This window comes from Maylandia zebra, linkage group LG6 (genome assembly GCF_041146795.1).
Source record: "Maylandia zebra isolate NMK-2024a linkage group LG6, Mzebra_GT3a, whole genome shotgun sequence".
In the NCBI taxonomy this organism is placed as follows: Eukaryota; Metazoa; Chordata; class Actinopteri; order Cichliformes; family Cichlidae; genus Maylandia; species Maylandia zebra.
In genome coordinates, this window is record NC_135172.1 from 34,214,763 (window position 1) to 34,236,865 (window position 22,103).

General features: G+C 36.8%; 1 protein-coding gene across 1 annotated transcript in view; it reads right to left on the minus strand.

The window, feature by feature from the left end:
- Positions 1 to 13,238: 13,238 nt before the first annotated feature.
- The window catches only part of LOC101480524 (complement C3-like), a 43,084-nt gene continuing 34,219 nt past the window's right edge, over positions 13,239 to 22,103 (minus strand). Inside the window, exons 42-43 of the mRNA XM_024802915.2 lie at positions 15,940 to 16,084; positions 13,239 to 13,748 (exon numbers count right to left, since the gene is read on the minus strand). Of these exons, the coding sequence (XP_024658683.2) occupies positions 13,604 to 13,748; positions 15,940 to 16,084 (290 nt within the window). The 3' untranslated portion in view covers positions 13,239 to 13,603. The remainder of the gene's footprint in view (positions 13,749 to 15,939; positions 16,085 to 22,103) is intronic.

The window sequence follows — 22,103 nt, forward strand, 5'->3', positions numbered from 1 at the left end:
CAGGGCCACAGTTTACTTTAGTAGCAGAAAAGGATCAGGATAATGAGGAGGACTCTGCTGCTACTGGCCTCTCTGGCCTTTGCTTCTCTGACTTCTGTGGCTGATGGAGCTCCGTTGTAAGTAGACTTGCTGTACTTTTACACATTTCCAGTGATGTTGAATTAATTCACGAAAAATAAAGCTGTTTTAGTCAGTGTGATTATTGTGGATCCATGCAAAATGTTGGATTATATTTTCTTTTTGCATTTATATATTATTGCATGTATAGATTCACATTATTTAAGGGCTCATAGTTGGTATTTGAAGGTTTGTGAATGAAGAAAAAATTGGACATATTAATGAAACCTTGGTCAATCTACCTTTATTGCTAACTATATTTTATTTTTATCTTGTGTAATGAGAAGCTGCAGCCAATGTAACATAAGTCAATGTAATCTGGTATTTAAAATGATGCCAAGAAGTTTACTAAACTTTGTTCAGTTTGCACAACTGCACATTACCTCAGAGAAGACAAACAAACTCCAGAGGCATAGTGAAAAGATTAACAGACCCAGTTCTGGGTCTTAATCAAGACAATCAATTCATCACTCATTGTGTTTGAAGTACAGCACAAAGCTCGCAACCAGTCTGAATTCACCAGTAAAATGACAGGACAGATTTTTAATTTAAATACACAGCAAAATCTCCAGTGTTAAATTAACACTGGAGAGTGTCTATATGGGTCCACACCTCTGAGTGTTAAATACAACACTGTTGAGTGTTAAATTAACACTTTTGACAGTGTTATATGTTTAAAAGTAACCTAGTCAGTTTTGAAGATTAACAATGGCTAACACTGAGCAGTGCTGATTTTCTAACACTGGAAAATAACTCAAAATGTTAGAAATATTCCAGTGTTAGAAAATCAGCACTGCTCAGTGTTAGCCATTGTTAATCTTCAAGTTGAGGAGTAAAGTAACTGAACCCATGAAATGAAGTTAGGGCCAAATCCAAATTTATTTAGAGAATAAAACAGGTAATCCCACTCCACCCGGTCAAATGCCTTCTCAGCATCGAGTAATAAGGCAATTACAGGACCTGTAGTTGACTCTATGTGTAATGTGTTTTAAAACCTGCGCAGGTTGAAAAAACCATGCCTGCCCTTCATGAAACCTGTCTGATCTGGAGAGATTAACAACGGTAGATATTGCTCTAACCTGACAGCAAGTGTTTTTGACAGTATTTTTTAAATCTACATTTAAAAGTGATATAGGACAATATGATGAACACTCTAGTGGATCCTTATGTGACTTCAGTAAGAGTGAAATGGTCGCTTGTCAAAGCATTAGGGGAAGACATTTTGAAATGACTCAATGAACATGTCTCGTAATAATGGTGATAAACTGTCCTTAAAGGTCTTGAAGTATTCAACCGGATAACCATCCAGACCCGGGGATTTGCCACTCTGCATTGAACTAATTGCCAATTTAATTTCTTTCACTGTAATTTTCTCCTCCAATTGGTCTCTGTATGCTGAGTTCAAAGTTGGGACTGCCATCCATCAAAAAAAGCCTCAAACAGTTCAGGTGTGTTTAAAGATTCTGTCATGAAATGGCTGTGGCAGGCAGGATGTAGGACCCAAAATGCAGGACACTCAGATGGAGGAGTAAAAACAAAGAGGTTGCTTTATTGCTGTTATAGGACAAAACGGACTTTTCTGTAAATGATAAAATGGAAAATTCTGTAGATTTACAGTATACTCTCTGTACTATTTACGGACATTTGCTTCAGCTATAAAACCGAAAATCCAGTTTATTCACAGTATATTTTCTGTATCGTTAACTGATATTTTCCGTTAATAGAAAAATTTAAATTTCTGTTTATATTACTATTTCCAAGCACTTCTTTTCACTGTAACTCATTAAATATAGTTCTTTATATCCTTACACGTACATTTGTATGCAATCACAACCTAGTACACCATGTATTCAAAAATTCATAAATTAAAACTTAAATTAATTTGTGCTTCCTACACAACAACATTGGTACAATTAATGTTAAATATTCTTTTATTCTCCTTAACTCAAACACTATACTAAAATATAATGACAGCATCCATCTTGTCATAAAACGACTAAACAGCTGATACATGAACAAAATAACTCACAAGCTTTCAAATTTGAGCATTTTTATTTCCTTGAAATCAGGTTGCCCTCATGTAAATGTGTTTATTTACATTCATTCAAGTGGCTACCAAGTGTTTTCTTCAAACAGGATACTTGACAAACAAAAAATGTCATATTTAATGATATGTTAGCAATTAATGGCAGTTTTGAGATTGGCCTGTAACTGCTAGTAAGAGAAGGGTCCAACTTAGGGTTTTTTTTTAAAAGGGGGTGTTAACTATTAATTATTAATTTATTTGTTAATTATGGTGAGCACACAGGGCCCAATAGACTGGAAGACATTTTTGAGTAATGATGCAGATAAAATGTCAGTTTTCCCATGTTGCTTGTCTGTGTTTTATTGTGTAATGGTGTGTTGATATCTGTGCATTCCTGGATTATCCTTTTGTGTTACACATTTAGATGTTTTTTTTTCCCCCCTTGCTACCTAGCCTGTCTCCCCAATGTGATGTTTTTGTATTGTATGTACGGTCAGCAAGGTCTGTCATCTCGGTTGTGGGCAACTGCAACTGACAAATAAAGGCTATCTCATCTCATCATGCTGTGGCACAATTTTTAACTGGCAGAAGGAAATTTGACCACATCACTCCGATTTTGGCCTCTCTACATTGGCTTCCAATTGAATTTAGGATCCGTTTTAAAGTCCTTTTATTGGTTTTTAAATCTCTAAATGGTCTGGCACCTGTTTATTTGTCTGACTTGTTGAAGCCCCATGTCCCCATTCGTTCCCTTCGGTCAGCTGAGCAGTTGTTGATTTTGGTCCCAAAGTCACGGCTGAAACTTAGAGGAGACCAAGTGTTCTCTGTTTCAGCGCCGATGCTTTGGAATAAACTTCCTCTCCATATTAGACAGGCTACATCAGTGCCAGTTTTTAAGTCCTTATTAAAAACCTATTTTTATTCCCTGGCTTTTAACTCTATGGGTAACTGACATTTTTATTAATTTTATTGCTATGTCTGGTTTCTGCTATCTTATTACTATATTTATATTTGTATTGTACAGCACTTTGGTCTACCAGGTGTGTTTTCAAAGTGCTTTATAAATAAATGATGATGAGGATGATGATCTCATCTCATCATCAATTGAACAGAAGGATGCTTTCATTGAATTAACAAATTTTACCAGCTCGGGTAGTGAAACGGGTAAAAAAAAAACTATTTAAAATAATAGGCTGAGCTGGAGTAGGAACTGACAATGCAGATGCTGATGGGGAGATTTTTTTTCTTACATTATTAATTTTTTCACGAAAGAAAGAACATTTTCACAGTCTTCATTGAAGAAATAGAGGCAGCAGGTGGAGCAGGAGTAAATTAAAAGCATCGGAGAAATTCTCAGCTGTGGAGGAATTTAAAATATGACAACTAACCCTGAGGGGAACGGGAGACAGAGGCTCGTGAAAAGACAAGTTAAAAGAATACAGTGATGATAAGTGCGGTGGCCCCTAGAGACAAAGCACGTACAAACTCCAAAACACGTACAAACTCCAAAACACGTGCAAACTCCAAAACACTTACAAACTCCAAAACACTTACAAACTCCAAAACACTTACAAACTCCAAAACACATGCAAATTCCAAAACACAACGGAAGTGCTCCAGGACGCTAGGGGCAGTGTTGAGCTTTTGTTACCTAGTAACTACACAAGCCAGGAATTACCAATGACCGGATTTGGGCTGTATCCACTGACTCAGGTGACTCAGCTGTGCTTCTGCTTTTAGATCTGACCGCTGCCTTCGATACTGTTGACCACAGCATTTTAATTTCACGGTTGGAGCATTGTGGCATAAAGGGCACCCCATTAGAGTGGTTCAGGTCATACCTGTCTGACAGGACCTTCTCTGTGAGCTTTGGCGATTTTATCTCTTCCTCAGCTCCCCTTACTTGTGGTGTTCCCCAGGGATCTATACTGGGGCCAATATTGTTCTCCATTTATATGCTGCCTTAGGTCAAATTTTTAGAAAATACAACATTTGTTTTCATTCATATGCCGATGATACTCAGATCTATCTTCAATTGAAGGGAAACAGTCCTGCCTCACTAGAACCCTTCTCGGTGAAGTTAAATCCTGGATGGCCTCTAATTTCCTTAACTTTAATGAGAACAAAACCGAAGTGATAATTTTTGGACCAAGCGGTAATCCCAACACTTCTAATTTTAACCTGCACAGTTTTGAGCCTTTTGTCAAATCACATGCCAAAAATTTGGGGGTTATACTTGACAGCAATTTCATCTTTGAAAAACAAATTAGCTCAGTTGTACAGCGGTCTTTCTTCAAACTGAGGCTTTTATCTAAGGTGAGATCATTTTTATCTTTTAAAAACTTTGAACGAGCGATTCATGCTTTTATTATATCCCAGCTGGACTATTGTAACTCCTTATATGCTGGAGTCAGCCAGACCTGCCTGGCAAGGCTGCAGTTGGTCCAGAATGCTGCAGCTCGTCTTCTGACACGTACTAAAAGATGTGAACACATTTCCCCGGTACTTGCCTCCCTTCATTGGCTCCCTGTCCGCTTCAGAATTAATTTAAAAATTTTATTGTTGACTTACAAAGCCCTGAATGGACAGGCTCCCGGGTATTTGTCTGACCTCTTGCAGACTTATACCCCCCTTAGATCTCTTAGATCAAGTGATCTTTTGCTTTTAGCTGTACCAAGGTCGAGGCTGGTTCATAGAGGTGATCGAGCATTTGCAGTCGTAGCGCCTAAGCTGTGGAATAATTTACCCCTACACATCAGACAGGCTCCTACTGTCAATCTTTTTAAATCTTATCTTAAAACGCATTTTTATTTATTGGCTTTTAATACAGCATGAGAGTTATTTGTTATTTGTTAATTCATATTTGGTGTTTGCTTTTAATACTCTAAGTTGTTTTATTATGTATGTTGTATTCTTGTACAGCACTTTGGTCAACGCTCCTGTTGTAATTAAATGTGCTATATAAATAATTAAACTAAACTATTAACTATCCCAATTCAGGGTCTGCAGCCTTAAAGGCCACATTTTAAGGCCGATTACGTCACAGCGACACGACGAATGCTGTCCCAATTTAAAGGCTGCTCGAAATGCGGCCCTCAAATCCATCCTTAATTTCCCTGAATTTTAAGGATGGGTCGGTGTAGCCTTCATGGCCCAACATATCCCAGACTTCATACCGCGGCGGTGGTGTGGATAATTTTGCGGAAAAAAATTGCAGAAGCGGAGCGGCCGAAGAGTAAACTTTCAGAAGTAAGTTTACTCTAATATGTCATAAATAAGTGACATATTATGTCACTTATTTATGCGCGAATGTTTTTATAATGAAGAACATTAAAACATTACTGTTGGCCACATGTTGGTAAAGTTACGTGACATTAGCGATGTTTGTACTTACTTGGTTTTAAAGCCTTTACTTCAAAATATACGCCGTTCAATAGTTGACTTTAATCTTACAGAGAATGTGATGATTTTATGGATAATTAAAGTCAGTCATATATCCACAAACACAACAAGCTGAAAGTCAGTGATGCTGCTCGGTTTGCAGTCTTGAATATCACAGCACAAGCAGGATCCACTGCACTGTTAATGTTAGCTATGTTATATTGCTGCCTCTGTTCGGTGGTGTTGAGCCAAACGGACTTTAACATGTGTTTGAACGAGCTGACGGTTCACTTGTTAAGCTGAAAGAAAGATGCTTTAATCACAGGAGTCACACATGTGTCCACTGTACCATCTGGAAACTCTTCTTGTTTAGCACTCGTAATAACACAAACACTAAATCCTCCTTCTCTTGTGCTGTTTTGTAGCAGTGTATACACCTGAGACTGTCACCTGTCTGTCTGTCCTGCACTCTCTCTCTTTTTCTTTCTCTCTGATTGTGTAATAAAAGTATGAACATGTATTTATAAGTTACACTTGTGTTTGAATCCTGCAGCTTATCACACATTTGATTTCCATGTGTGACAACTGCAAGTATCCAGAGTGAGGACAGACTGAGGGACCCACTGCTGCACATCATCTGTGAGGCTTTGCACCCCTGATGATCCACCAGGACAAACTCAGCAGTGTGTGAGGAAGAGGAGGAGGTAGAGCCAGCAGCAGCTGACAGATGGAGAGAATAGACAGACTGTTCCCTGTTTGTGAAGGACTGCTAGAGAAGCTTAACATAACTAATTGTCTGTCCTGAATCAGTCTTATTGGGTAATGTTCAAATAATTGTATCATTCCAGTGTTTTCAGTGTGGGAGAAAGTACTCAGGGCCTTCAAGTTACGCACTATGAAAGGCAGCAACAAGTTTAATATTCAGAAACCTAAAGTATGTATCAGCAGCAGAATGGACCTAAAAATAAATGTTTGTTCCAGTTCTATGAAGCTTTGAGTATTTTGGATCAGTAGCACTGCTGTGTTTGTTGCATCATATTGCTGTAATTGTTTATATGCTTTATATATTCTGAGGTAAGTTGATCTATAGTGTTACATCATATTCTATAAGGATGTTATGTGTTTGTATACTTTCTACCCAGTTTGACCCATTTAGCAGAAGTCAGCCTGTTTAAGGCTCTGATATCTATTCTGTATGACGTAAAGCAGTTATGACATGGTAGGATTTTCTCACCCAATAAAGGAATATTCAATATATCAGTCTACTCTTCATTTTATCAGAAGCAGTAATCACAGCTTGTACATTTTCTTTTTATAAATATATGTAAGCAATGAGCCAAATTTAGTAATGCCAACATACTGAAGGAACAACATTTGTTTCTTATATATGATACACCTATATATACACTGTCAAACCACCCCATTTGATTTCTTCGCCACCCTCATGCCACCCTAAGAAAGTTTCTCTAGATCCGCCCCTGCTTGAAAGACTATTTTTATGGTTATTTTAAAAACCTAGTTACTCATCATCAGGTAATAAATCCAACAGTTTCTCATTTATCTGCTATAACTGACGTCATAAATTTCTTATTGGTTGAGGCTAAGTTAGGCTAGGCTGCATTACCCAGAACCCTTACTTCCCTACTTGCCTGGAATAGTATGGAGCCAGAATGATTTTGGCATTGGAAAAAATGACACTGAAAGATAAAAACTGAAACTGAAAAATGAAACTTGGATACAGGAAGTAACAAACGTTTTTGGATACTATCCCCCACCCCCCACAAGATAACATACAGAAATTAAAAATTATAGCTTCAAGCAAAGATGTTTGTTTTTTCTAACACAATCTTCTTTTTTTTTTTTACACACCGTTTTTGTGTGTGTGTGTTTTTTGGTGGGTGTAATAGAAGGACAGCAAATCCTATGTAATTTTCCATATAATTTGAATTCAGCATGATTTGTCAGCTCCATCTCAAGCTTCTGTTAGCTAAATCTATGCAATACTGTCTCGAATTCAGGTGGAACTGTTAAATTGCACGTACGTCTTTTCCAGTGACTCTGCATGACTCTTGCATGCCAGTTTTAAAAAGGACTGTAAGTTATTGTAGGCCAGTTTGTATGAGCCAGCCCTCTCTCTTGTGATGCTTCCCCCTCCCTAACACCACCACCTCTCAAAACTTTGTGTGATCAGTGTGAAGGCTACTGCTCAAGATCTGATAAATGTCCTAAAACAAAGTATTCAACAGTCAAACAAGTCTAACAAACTTCAGTTCCCATTAATGAACACAGAAATGTACAAGCACAGATATTAAATCATCAGTTCAAGATGAGGCGTTACAGCTTGGTATTTATTGTTACATATTAATTACCTGTTTTATGGAATAGTATGCTATAATGTCCATACATGATGTTTACCTATCACATGCAGGTCATTTTCAGGTTTCTTTGCCAAACAAAAAGGAAAAACAAAGCTTTTACCCCCTTACAACTGTAACCAGGAAAGGCTAGAACCTGTAAGCCCATTTATTGTGTATGTATATTTAGTGAACAACCAGCACTCTCTGTACTACTGAAGAGCCTGAGCTGAGTCATGCAGGTTTGAGAAAGAGGTCCCTCACCTTGACAGATATGAATCATATAATGGTAAGAAAGTAATAATTTATCAGATAATTATAGTATAAATGCATTAAATTATGGTCATTAATATTAAAATAATGTAGTACTTTAATGTGATTTAAATACTCTGTTTAAACACTGTTTTCCCTTACATTTGATTATTTTAGGTAAATAAAATTATCATTGTAGAATATCCAAAAGTGGAAGGGGTGGACGTGGCTTTTCTCCAAGCTACAGGTCCATATCATACCATTTTAAATACATAACTTCTGTTTTGATGGTGCTGAAACATGAAAAATAACTCTTGTCTATTGCTCTCTCTATATAGTAGGTAGTCAATATAAAAGAAAAGTGGTTGTGATTTTACCTGTTGATGGTTATACAGGCAGATTCATTTGTAGTGTCTGATGTGCTGGGAAGACCCTCTTTTACATTGTTCCACTGCATCATGGCACTCCACTGCCATTTGATACAACTGATTAAAAAATGACAAAGGCAGCATGACAGCTGTGCAAAAATGCACACTTCGGTCAGACAGCGGCTAAATCTACACCTAACAATGATAAGGTAACTTTCTCCATGAGTGAATATATTGTTAAACAAAACAGTACAAATCATTACACAGTTGGAAAGTTAGTGTAAAAGTCTGCTAAACTGCTTTGTAGGTGTTAACACATAGTCTATTAAATTATGTTAAGACTAACATATACTTTAGAGACAAAAATCTACCTTTAAAGCTACTATTTAATTGAAATTTGTTCAATTTATTAGTGTATTATTGAACTGCAGCACAGCGGCATAGCACTTAGCACTGTTGCCTTGCAACAAGAAAGTTCAGAGTTTGACTCCACCATCTGGCCTGGCCCTTTCCCTGGGGAATTTTCATGTTGGCCCCTTGTTTGCGTGCCCTAGCACGGAACCCTGTGGAACCCTATATTTAACCTTAGTGTGTGAAGAGGACTCTCCATTTGTCTAAACAAATTAGAGTCGATTAGATAGGGATGATTCAAACCACTGCAGTGCTTTACCTTTAATACAGCATGTTCTAATCACTGTAATAAAATGGAATGGTCAGCAGTACCAAACAGTTACAGTATCAAACAGTTACAGTTGCTCGAACACAATAAGAACATTAAGCTAAATTAAATACTACAATATATTACAAAGTTGTTTTTTTTTTAAAGAAATAGCCCTAACCTATAATAGCTCAATTATAAATATCTAGAATATTACAGAGATTAAATATAGATGACTGACATTTTACTCTAAACTGTAAAATGTTTGCCAGCAACCAACCTGCTCTCAGCATCAAAAGACTCCGACCTAAACAAACATCTGGAAGTAAGTTCTTTTTTAAAAACTAATGTTAGCCTACTGCAACTACCTCGTTTCAGTTGTGGTAGCTACCTGGGCTATGTGCCACTTCAGTATCCGCATGGACCACACTTCTGGGTACTGTAATGTAGAAGTACATGATGAAGACAAGTACACAGCTTTCACATCCCCATTCAGATTATATAAACATAATCGGATGCCTCGACGATTGTGCAATAGCCCTGCCACATTCATGAGAATGATGCTCAGGTATGCTATCTGGATTATGTCCTGGTGTTTGCCCCGACAGAAGATCTGGCATTACAAAGGTTGGAGATGGTCTTTCAGTGACTTAACCCTCCTGCCATCCTTTAAAAAACTCACACCCATTACCCTAGGGACCATTCTCAGCCACGCCCAAAAACGCCATAAAAAGACCATATATCCATATTTTATTCCACTTTAAATTAGCCAACCTTGTAAAACTACTTCTCCCTGAAATATTCATGTAAAGTTTTAATTATATTGTCGTTGTTTTAACCCTTCAAATCCCAGTGTTATTACATGAGCGCCCTGTGTTATAAGCCCCAAAAAACGAAACTAAATATTTCCACAAAAAACCAGTTGAAGTAATATGTGATTGTCATTATAAGTAGGCCTTTAGATGGACCAAAGATTGGCACCAACATACATTTTGACCTGCCATTATTTTTTTGCATTTTTTTTGCAATTTAAAAATTAAAACTTCAAGGCCCTGAGTCTTCATTGACATCCAAGAAAAGAAGAAAAAATAAAATCATATAATGATAATTTGGGGATGAAAAATAGCGTTTATAATGGAAGTCAATGGGCAGAAAATGGTCCCCAGGGTGATGGGTGTGGGGATTTCTGCTGCTCAGCCATTTTAGGCTGATTTAAGGAATTCACACTGGAATATTAACATTGACAGGTAAAAACTATCCTGTGGCAAGTTTGGTTATATTCCACTGAACACAGTGGAAATGGCAGCCATTTAACACATAGCAGTGGCACAAAAAGGTCCCAAGAAGGCAGGAAGGTTAAGCCCACAACCGCAAGCTTTCTCCAAAGAAACATGATTTCCTGCAAAGATCAGTGAGGTTTCTGGGATGTGTCATGAGTGCTGGGGATATAAGGTCAGGCCCTGACAAGGTTAAAGCCATTGCATCTGACCTTATGGAACAAGACACTAGTATTCCCTTTAATGAAAATTCCTTTTTCATTTATGCATTGATCACGTGTTCTGACAATACTATGTATGAGGTATTAGTTATATATAAAGGATAGCACAATATATGTGTTTTATACTTTATTCCACACAGTTAAGTATTGTAGAGTAGTTAGGGGTAGACTGGCACACCCAGACACCATTAGACGGTAGAGACGTTAGATGGATAGTGAGATCCCTCTCTAACCCTTAAGCAGGAGGGGGCCCCCTCGGAGAAGGATTCAGGAGATACATCTTCATGTCCCTGTTAAGAGAGGTTTTAACTCTCTCTCTCTGGGGGAAAGGTGCTGAGCTGTAAGAGTGGGGAAATGTTCTTTGTTTCGTACTTTGTATATAAGGAGCGAATGCCACTTCTATTTTCAGCATCTGACCTGACTGTTTTCTCTCCTGCTGCAGTGTGATATAAATTTCACTTCAAAGACGCTCATAAAGTGTTTGCATTTTATTTAAAAAGTTCCACGACATCCCTCACAGAGAAAAATCTGCTCTTCGCTTGCTATGGACTGTGTTGTACCAACAGTTCAATGAGAACTGTTTAGACTGACAGTGGGTGACAAGAGCCCCCATGGGGAGGGGCACAAACACCATCAGGTTCACAGGAAGCTGAACACTGATGATTAGACAGATGAATGCAGGCAGACCTTCTTTTTGCTGAAGCAAGCCTTGCTGGAACAGGTCATTTTTGCCCATCCAAACTTCAGCGAGTCCTTTCTACTCTCAGTAGATGGATCAAGTAATGGTCTTGGTGCTGTGCTATCACAAGTCCACGTTGGTTGATCTAATGTAAGACCAATTGGATTTGTGAGCAAGTACCTCACCAATGTAGAGTTCAAGTACCCAGCACACCGGTTGGAATTTTCTACTTTGAAGTGGGCTGTTTGATAAGTTTCACTACTGGCTAAGAGGCCACCAGTTCACTTTTGTGGACACACAAAAATCCTTTGGATCCACATGTTCAGATTGATTCTAGGATGTGTCCCCATGGCTCATTTGCTGCCCCAGTTTTCTCACACTGTGCTGGTACCTGGGTGCAATGGTTTCGAGGTGCTTCCTCATGATTTGCTGGTGGAGAGTGAGAAAAACTGTAGTGCAGTGGTGTCAAACTCAAATACACAGTGGGCCAAAATTCAAAACTGGAACAAAGTCGCGGGCTAACATTAATATTTATTGAAAAAAAATCTTCCTCTAGATATAAGAATTAATCTTTTGTTATGGACTCAAACAAGTTTTGCTGAAAAACTGAATATGGAACAAGCAAAGCTTAATACTAAACAATATTAGCTGTATAATACCAGTAGGCCAGCTCTAATAGTAATTTGGTATGGCTTTGCGGGCCAAATGTAATTAGGCTGCGGGCCAAATTTGGCCCACGGGCCAGAGTTTGACACCTATGCTGTAGTGTTTTTAGTCGGGTGATCTTTTTTTTGCATAGAAACTGTCAACCATCAAGGAGATAACATCTTAAGGACCCAGTTGAAATACTCAAGCTGCTTAGGTGTTCAATTAAGTTTCAAACAAGTTCCTGATTGCTGAGTTGTTGATCATGGCAGGTGTCCATAAATCCTTTACCATTTTATAGGCAATAGCTCTTGTGAAAGAATGAACTGGACATTAGGGAACATGCCAGTGATTTTTTTCAACTTTGCTTTACACTGCCACCCAGAGGGAGTCTAGTGTATCCTTGCTGTTCAGCTCGATCGGACCTGACGGGAGAGACTTTGTTGCCAATGTCTCTGTTGCGTCTGTGGAGTACAGGAATAAAGTTTGGGTGTCTGCCCTGCTGTCCACAACCTCGACACCCTCAAGTCATACTAGCTTTCAGAATCCTCTAAGCTCTGGCTGAAAAGGAGGTGTTGCAGCAGTCTTCGACTCTGGCTTATTAATTAACCAAAGACCCAAACAGAGTTTGAATTAATTTGAAAGCCTGTACCTTAGCCTTGTACACCCTAACTGGAAAATTCAAAAACCAGCTTTATTTGTTGTTACATATTGTCCACCTGGTCCTTACTCAGATTTTCTATCTGATTTCTTAGAAAGTTTATTGCTGAACTCAGATAAAATAATTATTGTTGATGATTTTCACATCCATGTAGATACTGAGAATGACAGCCTTAGCACAGCATTTAATTTGCTCTTGGACTCAACTGACTTTTATCAAAATGTTTAAAATCAAGTTTGAAAAGCTCAAATATCTTGCTTTTCACCACTCATTGAACAAAATAGGAACAACCCTAATTTTCTCTTAGTCAAATTGCTGTTGAGCAAAGTATTCCTTTAACCTTAAGTATTAATGACTTCACAAATGTCTTCAAAAATAAAATTTCAATCATTACAGAAAAAAATATTAATAACCATTTCAAAGACATATCATTATAATGTGATGATCCTATTCCTGATGTAATAAAAACAGACAATGTTTTGAATGTGTTATTTTGTAAGGGTAGGTGCACAACTCATTGCAAGAATGCAAGATCTGCATGAATATGGACTGTGTAAAATCAATAGGTAGCACATTGTTAACTCAAACAACGAACATCATTTCATATCAAGCTTATGTTTATTAACTGCTTGAGAGAAAATAAAGAAGCAAAATTCAGTATTGTTAACAAAGGTAGCATGTGCTAGTAGAACTACTTATTACGCTAGCATCTAAAGAGCTGAAGATGATATTATTAGGTAAGGTTTGTCTTTTCAGTTTATCGTGTTTATTGCATTGCTTTATCCCATGAAAGACTTTAATCCATACTGACCTGTATTTAACTTGAATTCTACTTTCAATTAGCACACATATGGATATTTTAATTAACAGTTCTGTTGCAATATTACGACTTTTGCATCCCATATCAGAATTGTAAATTTTGTAAATTCAAAACAAAAAGTAGAATTCTATGTAGTTCTCAGGTTCACTTCCTTGGACATCCATGGAGTTTGTATACCTGGACCAGGTCCTGTATTCCCACACAGGTAGAATGATATTCCCTAGTCTGGCACTCGGCAGTTGTGGGCCAGTACTCAATCCAGGTTCTCTCACCAAGCACATACTGGTATCTGAACAAAGAAAAGTGAGAGGAAAAAACCAAAAACATTGGGTCTTCACACAGGCAAGTTTAAAAAGTCAGAAATATCATATGTATTGTAACACTATGAGCAGCAACATGATAACATTTGATTGAACCTTAAATCTACCTTGCTTGTTTGTTTGGGATTTATTTCATAAAATTGGTGCAAATTGGCTTTAGTTTAATTCAGTTTGGTGGGCAAAGAACCAGGGAGCGGCGTGGCGAACAAGAAGCGGGACCCTGGTTACAAAGAAAAACTCAGAGCCTTCAGGAGGAGAGCGCCTTCATCCTCAGGAAATTGAGGTCTACCCACTCTGTTTTCAATACTTGAGACTATTATATTCGGTTTATGGTGCAAAATAAATAAATAAGTAGGTTTTCTCAGAGGTAGTTTCTATGGTGAGACCTTAGCCATCAAGGACCTCCTTCACAGACTGATGAAGATGCTGCCTTTGGAGGTGAAGCAGGGTCCATCTCAGAGACCTTTACCTTGGAAGTTAGGACCTCAGTTTGATTTTTGGTCCTCTTTGATGTTATCTTTTTTATGTGTTCTATGCTCAGTGTTTACAAGGGTGAGCGGGGAGCCCATCAAACTGTGTATAATAACTACAGGGGCTGCAACTTAAATGAGTAGCAGGTTAACGAAACTGGTGTCAATCAACATCAGTGGTGATGTGAAATAGGTCCCTGTACCATTTCAGATCATAATTCTATTTATGATGACATCTGCCTGAACAGGAAAAATAGATCTACCTTATGGAGGTTGAACACAAACATTCTAAATTACCCATATGCTAAAGAGAGTTTGAAAAAAGAAATAGAGATTTAATTAGATTATAACGAGAATGAGGAGGTGTCACAGGGAATATTATGTTGCACACTGAAGGCACTGATTAGAGGCGAAATAAACAGTATATCCTCCTACCTGAAAAAATCAAGTAGGGAAAATTTTCACTTGGAAGAGAAATTGTTAGATCTGCAACATCTACATTCTGTGATGCTGAATGCTGATATTAAACCTGATATAATAAGATTTAAAAATGAAACAGATGACATATATGCAATGGACATAAGAAAAAAAATCTTTCTATAATACCCTTTTGTATCATATTTGATACAAGAGTTTTGGAGACCTCGATCTCATAAACATGATTAATACTTGCCATAATTTCAAAATGTTACGGACCAAACTCTCTCTCTCTCTCTTTTTTTAAAATCTAAAATTAACATTGTTGTTAACAAAAAGTTGCCCCAAACACCCAAATGTATCAAATGCAATACATAAAAATATAATAATAAAAATAATATATACTTTATTGATCCACATGGGGAAATTCCCCTCTGCATTTAACCCATTCACTCAGTGAAGGAGTGGGCAGCCATTTGGCACCCAGGGACCAGTGTGTAGGGATGGTACCGGGCTCAGGGGTACCTCAAGGTAGCCGTTCAGTTTTCCTTTAACCTTTGAAACCATATTTCTGGGCAACATACCAGTGAATAAACTGAATTCTAATGATAGAAACCTTTGTATATGCATAAGTATAAAAGAGACCTATACAACTGTCTTTCTTTCTCATAGTGCAGAGGGATACCTTCTACAGAATATGGTCTAAGTCAGGGGTGTCTAACTCCAGCCCTCAATGGCTGGTGTCCTGCAGGTTTTAGATATAACCCTGGGTCAACACACCTGAATAAAGTGAAAAGTTCATTGCCAGGCATCCGAAGAATTTCAAGACATGTTGAGGAGATAATTTAGCCATTTAAGTCAGCTGTGTTGGATCAAGGACACATTTAAAACCTGCAGGACACCAGCCCTTGAGGCCTGGAGTTGGACACCCCTGGTCTAAGTGGACAGAATATGTTGAGCCTGTGAGGTGTGATTTTCTATGAACCGTGCCACTTTTAATGCTCCTGGGCTGATTCAAATACTCATGCTAATATTGTGATGGTAACTTGGCTACCTGCTACCCCTCACCCAAGCTCCAACAGGTTTTTGTTTGTTTTGTTTTTTATTTGTTTTTTTTCTCTGTTCTTAAAACTAAAAGTTAAAAAATGTGAAAGCAAAAGCAATATAGAAAGTCATACTACTGCTATTGTCTAATGTGCTTTCTCAATAAAAGAGTTTTCTTTTCTTTTTTTTTTAAAAAAAAAAGAAGAAATGCACATATATAAAAACTCACATTCTTTTTTCATCATCTTTGTAAATGTCTTTGGATGTGCCCATGATAAGGTAGGTTTTACTTGCTGTTAGACCCTGAGCCTTTCTGCAGTGCTGAGAGCTAATGAATATGCGTGGTTGACCTTCTGGACCAACATCGGTATTTCCTGCAGTTAGAAGACAAAGTAGAAGAAATTTCTTTTACTGAATATATATATACACATATACACACACACACACACACATATATATATATATATATATATATATATATATATATATATATATATATATATATATATTATGGCATGCCCTTTAGGAAAATATTATATATATATTCCAACCAAAGTCTGAATATATAGAATGAAACTTGAATATATAGAATGAAGCTTGAATATATAGAATGAAACTTGAATATATAGAATGATCTTTTGAATATATAGAATGAAACTTGAATATACAGGATGAAACTTGAATATATAGGATGAAACTTGAATATATAGAATGATCTTTTGAATATATAGAATGAAGCTTGAATATATAGAATGAAACTTGAATATATAGAATGAAACTTGAATATATAGAATGAAACTTGAATATATAGAATGAAGCTTGAATATATAGAATGAAACTTGAATATATAGGATGAAACTTGAATATATAGAATGAAACTTGAATATATAGAATGATCTTTTGAATATATAGAATGAAGCTTGAATATATAGGATGAAACTTGAATATATAGAATGAAACTTGAATATATAGGATGAAACTTGAATATATATAGAATGATCTTTTGAATATATAGAATGAAGCTTGAATATATAGAATGAAACTTGAATATATAGGATGAAACTTGAATATATAGAATGAAACTTGAATATATAGGATGAAACTTGAATATATATAGAATGATCTTTTGAATATATAGAATGAAGCTTGAATATATAAAATGATCTTCTGAATATATAGAATGAAACTTGACGTCACGGAGGCGCTTGCGCCATCTAGTGTTTTCCTTGTTTGTACCTGCGAGGAATGGCACTATGAGCCAGTCCGCACGGAATTTTGTGGCTCAAATTCTAAGTAATGAGGAGCTAATTAACACCCTGGCAAATGCATGTTCTGGGCAACCTAATATTTGTACTAGTGTACCGCATCGTACTACTGATGAAGAAATTTATTCACTTTTTCGTCGTGGAAGACCAAATGCAGTGAACCTCTCCGGTCAGATAACCCCTGGTTATCCAGCTAACGTTACTGCGGTCAAGTGAGCCCTCACTTACGAAGTCGCAGTCAAGCTAGCCGCCCCGCCAGCCGCACCTAAAATGTTGTTGCACTACTCTTACGCATATTACGGTATAGGTGCCGACTGGCTTAGAAACGCAGTGTTTTCTGTCCTGACACTATTTTACTTCACAATCCACTCCCAGTTTTGGTTAATCTCCACTTTCACCCCTGTGATCCACAGCCCAAATTACTGTATGATTCAGAGAAAATTAACAATAAAATTTACCCAATTTACTCAACTATACTTTTAATGTCCTCATCTTTGAGCTCAGATTACAGGAAAACTGAAAGAGGTGACGCAGATATCTCACTGGATTCTGACTCTGGGTGACCCCCACTCTGCATGCTGTGATCCACAGCCAAAATTACTGTACAGTTTTTGAGAAAATTGATAGTAAAATCTTCCCATTTTGCTTTACTGTACTTTATACATTGACATCTTTGAGCTCCGATTACAGGAAAACTGTAAGAGGTGACGCAGATATTTCACTGGATTATGAATCTAGGCTGTCGCCACTCTGCACCCTGTCATCCACAGCCAAAATTACTGTACAGTTTTTGAGAAAATTGATAGTAAACTTTGCACAATTTACTGTACTATACTCTATATATTCTCATCTTTAAGCTCAGATTACAGAAAAACTGTAAGAGGTGATGCAGATATTTCACTGGATTATGAATCTAGGCCATCTCCACTCTGCACCCTGTGATCCACAGCCAAAATTACTGTACGGTTTTTGGGAAAATCCATAGTAAATATGCACAATTTACTCTACTGTACTCTATATATTCTCATCTTTGAGCTCAGATTACAGGGAAACTGTAAGAGGTGACGCAGATATTTCACTGGATTCTGACTCTAGGCTGTCGCCACTCTTCACCCTGTGATCCACAGCCAAAATTACTGTACGGTTTTTGAGAAAATTGATAGTAAACTTTGCACAATTTACTCTACTGTACTTTTAATATCCTCGTCTTTAACCTCAGATTACAGGAAAACTGTAAGAGGTGACGCAGATATTTCACTGGATTATGACTCTGGGTGACCCCCACTCTGCACCCTGTGATCCACAGCCAAAATTACTGACATTTTTCAAAATGTCATTCACACACCACCTCAAGTATCAACTTCAGTTTTAGACATTATTTAGTGTATCTAAACTGTGTAGTAGTAATATGAGAAATCAGTAATCTGAGAAATGTAATTTCTCACCCTGACCGGTTGAGGCAGATGGCCGCCCCTCCCTGAGCCTGGTTCTGCCGGAGGTTTCTTGCTGTTAAAAGGGAGTTTTTCCTTCCCACTGTTGCTCATAGGGGGTCATATGATTGTTGGGTTTTTCTCTGTATGTATTATTGTAAGGTTTAACTTATTATGTAAGTGCCTTAAGTTGACTATTGTTGTGATTAAGCACTGAATAAATAATGTCTAAAACTGAAGTTGATACTTGAGGTGGTGTGTGAATGACATTTTGAAAAATTTAAATTGTGTGTGGAAAGACATTTCTTGTAGTTAAGCAAATACTTCAATGAACTCATTTTGTTTGGTAATGGAATAGGATTCAATTTTCTCAAAATCCGTACAGTAATTTTTGCTGTGGATCACAGGGTGCAGAGTGGGGGTCACCCAGAGTCATAATCCAGTGAAATATCTGCGTCACCTCTTACAGTTTCCCTGTAATCTGAGCTCAAAGATGAGAATATATAGAGTACAGTAGAGTAAATTGTGCATATTTACTATGGATTTTCCCAAAAACCGTACAGTAATTTTGGCTGTGGATCACAGGGTGCAGAGTGGAGATGGCCTAGATTCATAATCCAGTGAAATATCTGCATCACCTCTTACAGTTTTTCTGTAATCTGAGCTTAAAGATGAGAATATATAGAGTATAGTACAGTAAATTGTGCAAAGTTTACTATCAATTTTCTCAAAAACTGTACAGTAATTTTGGCTGTGGATGACAGGGTGCAGAGTGGCGACAGCCTAGATTCATAATCCAGTGAAATATCTGCGTCACCTCTTACAGTTTTCCTGTAATCGGAGCTCAAAGATGTCAATGTATAAAGTACAGTAAAGCAAAATGGGAAGATTTTACTATCAATTTTCTCAAAAACTGTACAGTAATTTTGGCTGTGGATCACAGCATGCAGAGTGGGGGTCACCCAGAGTCAGAATCCAGTGAGATATCTGCGTCACCTCTTTCAGTTTTCCTGTAATCTGAGCTCAAAGATGAGGACATTAAAAGTATAGTTGAGTAAATTGGGTAAATTTTATTGTTAATTTTCTCTGAATCATACAGTAATTTGGGCTGTGGATCACAGGGGTGAAAGTGGAGATTAACCAAAACTGGGAGTGGATTGTGAAGTAAAATAGTGTCAGGACAGAAAACACTGCGTTTCTAAGCCAGTCGGCACCTATACCGTAATATGCGTAAGAGTAGTGCAACAACATTTTAGGTGCGGCTGGCGGGGCGGCTAGCTTGACTGCGACTTCGTAAGTGAGGGCTCACTTGACCGCAGTAACGTTAGCTGGATAACCAGGGGTTATCTGACCGGAGAGGTTCACTGCATTTGGTCTTCCACGACGAAAAAGTGAATAAATTTCTTCATCAGTAGTACGATGCGGTACACTAGTACAAATATTAGGTTGCCCAGAACATGCATTTGCCAGGGTGTTAATTAGCTCCTCATTACTTAGAATTTGAGCCACAAAATTCCGTGCGGACTGGCTCATAGTGCCATTCCTCGCAGGTACAAACAAGGAAAACACTAGATGGCGCAAGCGCCTCCGTGACGTCAAGTTTCATTCTATATATTCAGAAGATCATTTTATATATTCAAGCTTCATTCTATATATTCAAAAGATCATTCTATATATATTCAAGTTTCATCCTATATATTCAAGTTTCATTCTATATATTCAAGTTTCATCCTATATATTCAAGTTTCATTCTATATATTCAAGCTTCATTCTATATATTCAAAAGATCATTCTATATATATTCAAGTTTCATCCTATATATTCAAGTTTCATTCTATATATTCAAGTTTCATCCTATATATTCAAGTTTCATTCTATATATTCAAGCTTCATTCTATATATTCAAGTTTCATTCTATATATTCAAGCTTCATTCTATATATTCAAAAGATCATTCTATATATTCAAGTTTCATTCTATATATTCAAGTTTCATCCTATATATTCAAGTTTCATTCTATATATTCAAGCTTCATTCTATATATTCAAGTTTCATTCTATATATTCAAGTTTCATTCTATATATTCAAGTTTCATCCTATATATTCAAGTTTCATTCTATATATTCAAGTTTCATCCTATATATTCAAGCTTCATTCTATATATTCAAAAGATCATTCTATATATATTCAAGTTTCATCCTATATATTCAAGTTTCATTCTATATATTCAAGTTTCATTCTATATATTCAAGTTTCATTCTATATATTCAAGCTTCATTCTATATATTCAAAAGATCATTCTATATATTCAAGTTTCATTCTATATATTCAAGTTTCATCCTATATATTCAAGTTTCATTCTATATATTCAAGCTTCATTCTATATATTCAAAAGATCATTCTATATATTCAAGTTTCATTCTATATATTCAAGCTTCATTCTATATATTCAAAAGATCATTCTATATATTCAAGTTTCATCCTATATATTCAAGTTTCATCCTGTATATTCAAGTTTCATTCTATATATTCAAAAGATCATTCTATATATTCAAGTTTCATTCTATATATTCAAGTTTCATTCTATATATTCAAAAGATCATTTTATATATTCAAGCTTCATTCTATATATTCAAAAGATCATTCTATATATTCAAGTTTCATCCTATATATTCAAGTTTCATTCTATATATTCAAAAGATCATTCTATATATTCAAGTTTCATTCTATATATTCAAGCTTCATTCTATATATTCAAGTTTCATTCTATATATTCAGACTTTGGTTGGAATATATATATAATATTTTCCTAAAGGGCATGCCATAATATATATACATATATATATATATATATATATATATATATATATATATATATATATATATATATATATATATATATATATAGTGGGGCAAAAAAGTATTTAGTCAGCCACCGATTGTGCAAGTTCCCCCACCTAAAATGATGACAGAGGTCAGTAATTTGCACCAGAGGTACACTTCAACTGTGAGAGACAGAATGTGAAAAAAAAATCCATGAATCCACATGGTAGGATTTGTAAAGAATTTATTCGTAAATCAGGGTGGAAAATAAGTATTTGGTCAATAACAAAAATACAACTCAATACTTTGTAACATAACCTTTGTTGGCAATAACAGAGGTCAAACGTTTACTATAGGTCTTTACCAGGTTTGCACACACAGTAGCTGGTATTTTGGCCCATTCCTCCATGCAGATCTTCTCGAGAGCAGTGATGTTTTGGGGCTGTCGCCGAGCAACACGGACTTTCAACTCCCGCCACAGATTTTCTATGGGGTTGAGGTCTGGAGACTGGCTAGGCCACTCCAGGACTTTCAAATGCTTCTTACGGAGCCACTCCTTTGTTGCCCGGGCGGTGTGTTTTGGATCATTGTCATGTTGGAAGACCCAGCCTCGTTTCATCTTCAAAGTTCTCACTGATGGAAGGAGGTTTTGGCTCAAAATCTCACGATACATGGCCCCATTCATTCTGTCCTTAACATGCATCAGTCGTCCTGTCCCCTTGGCAGAAAAACAGCCCCATAGCATGATGTTTCCACCCCCATGCTTCATAGTAGGTATGGTGTTCTTGGGATGCAACTCAGTATTCTTCTTCCTCCAAACACGACGAGTTGAGTTTATACCAAAAAGTTCTACTTTGGTTTCATCTGACCACATGA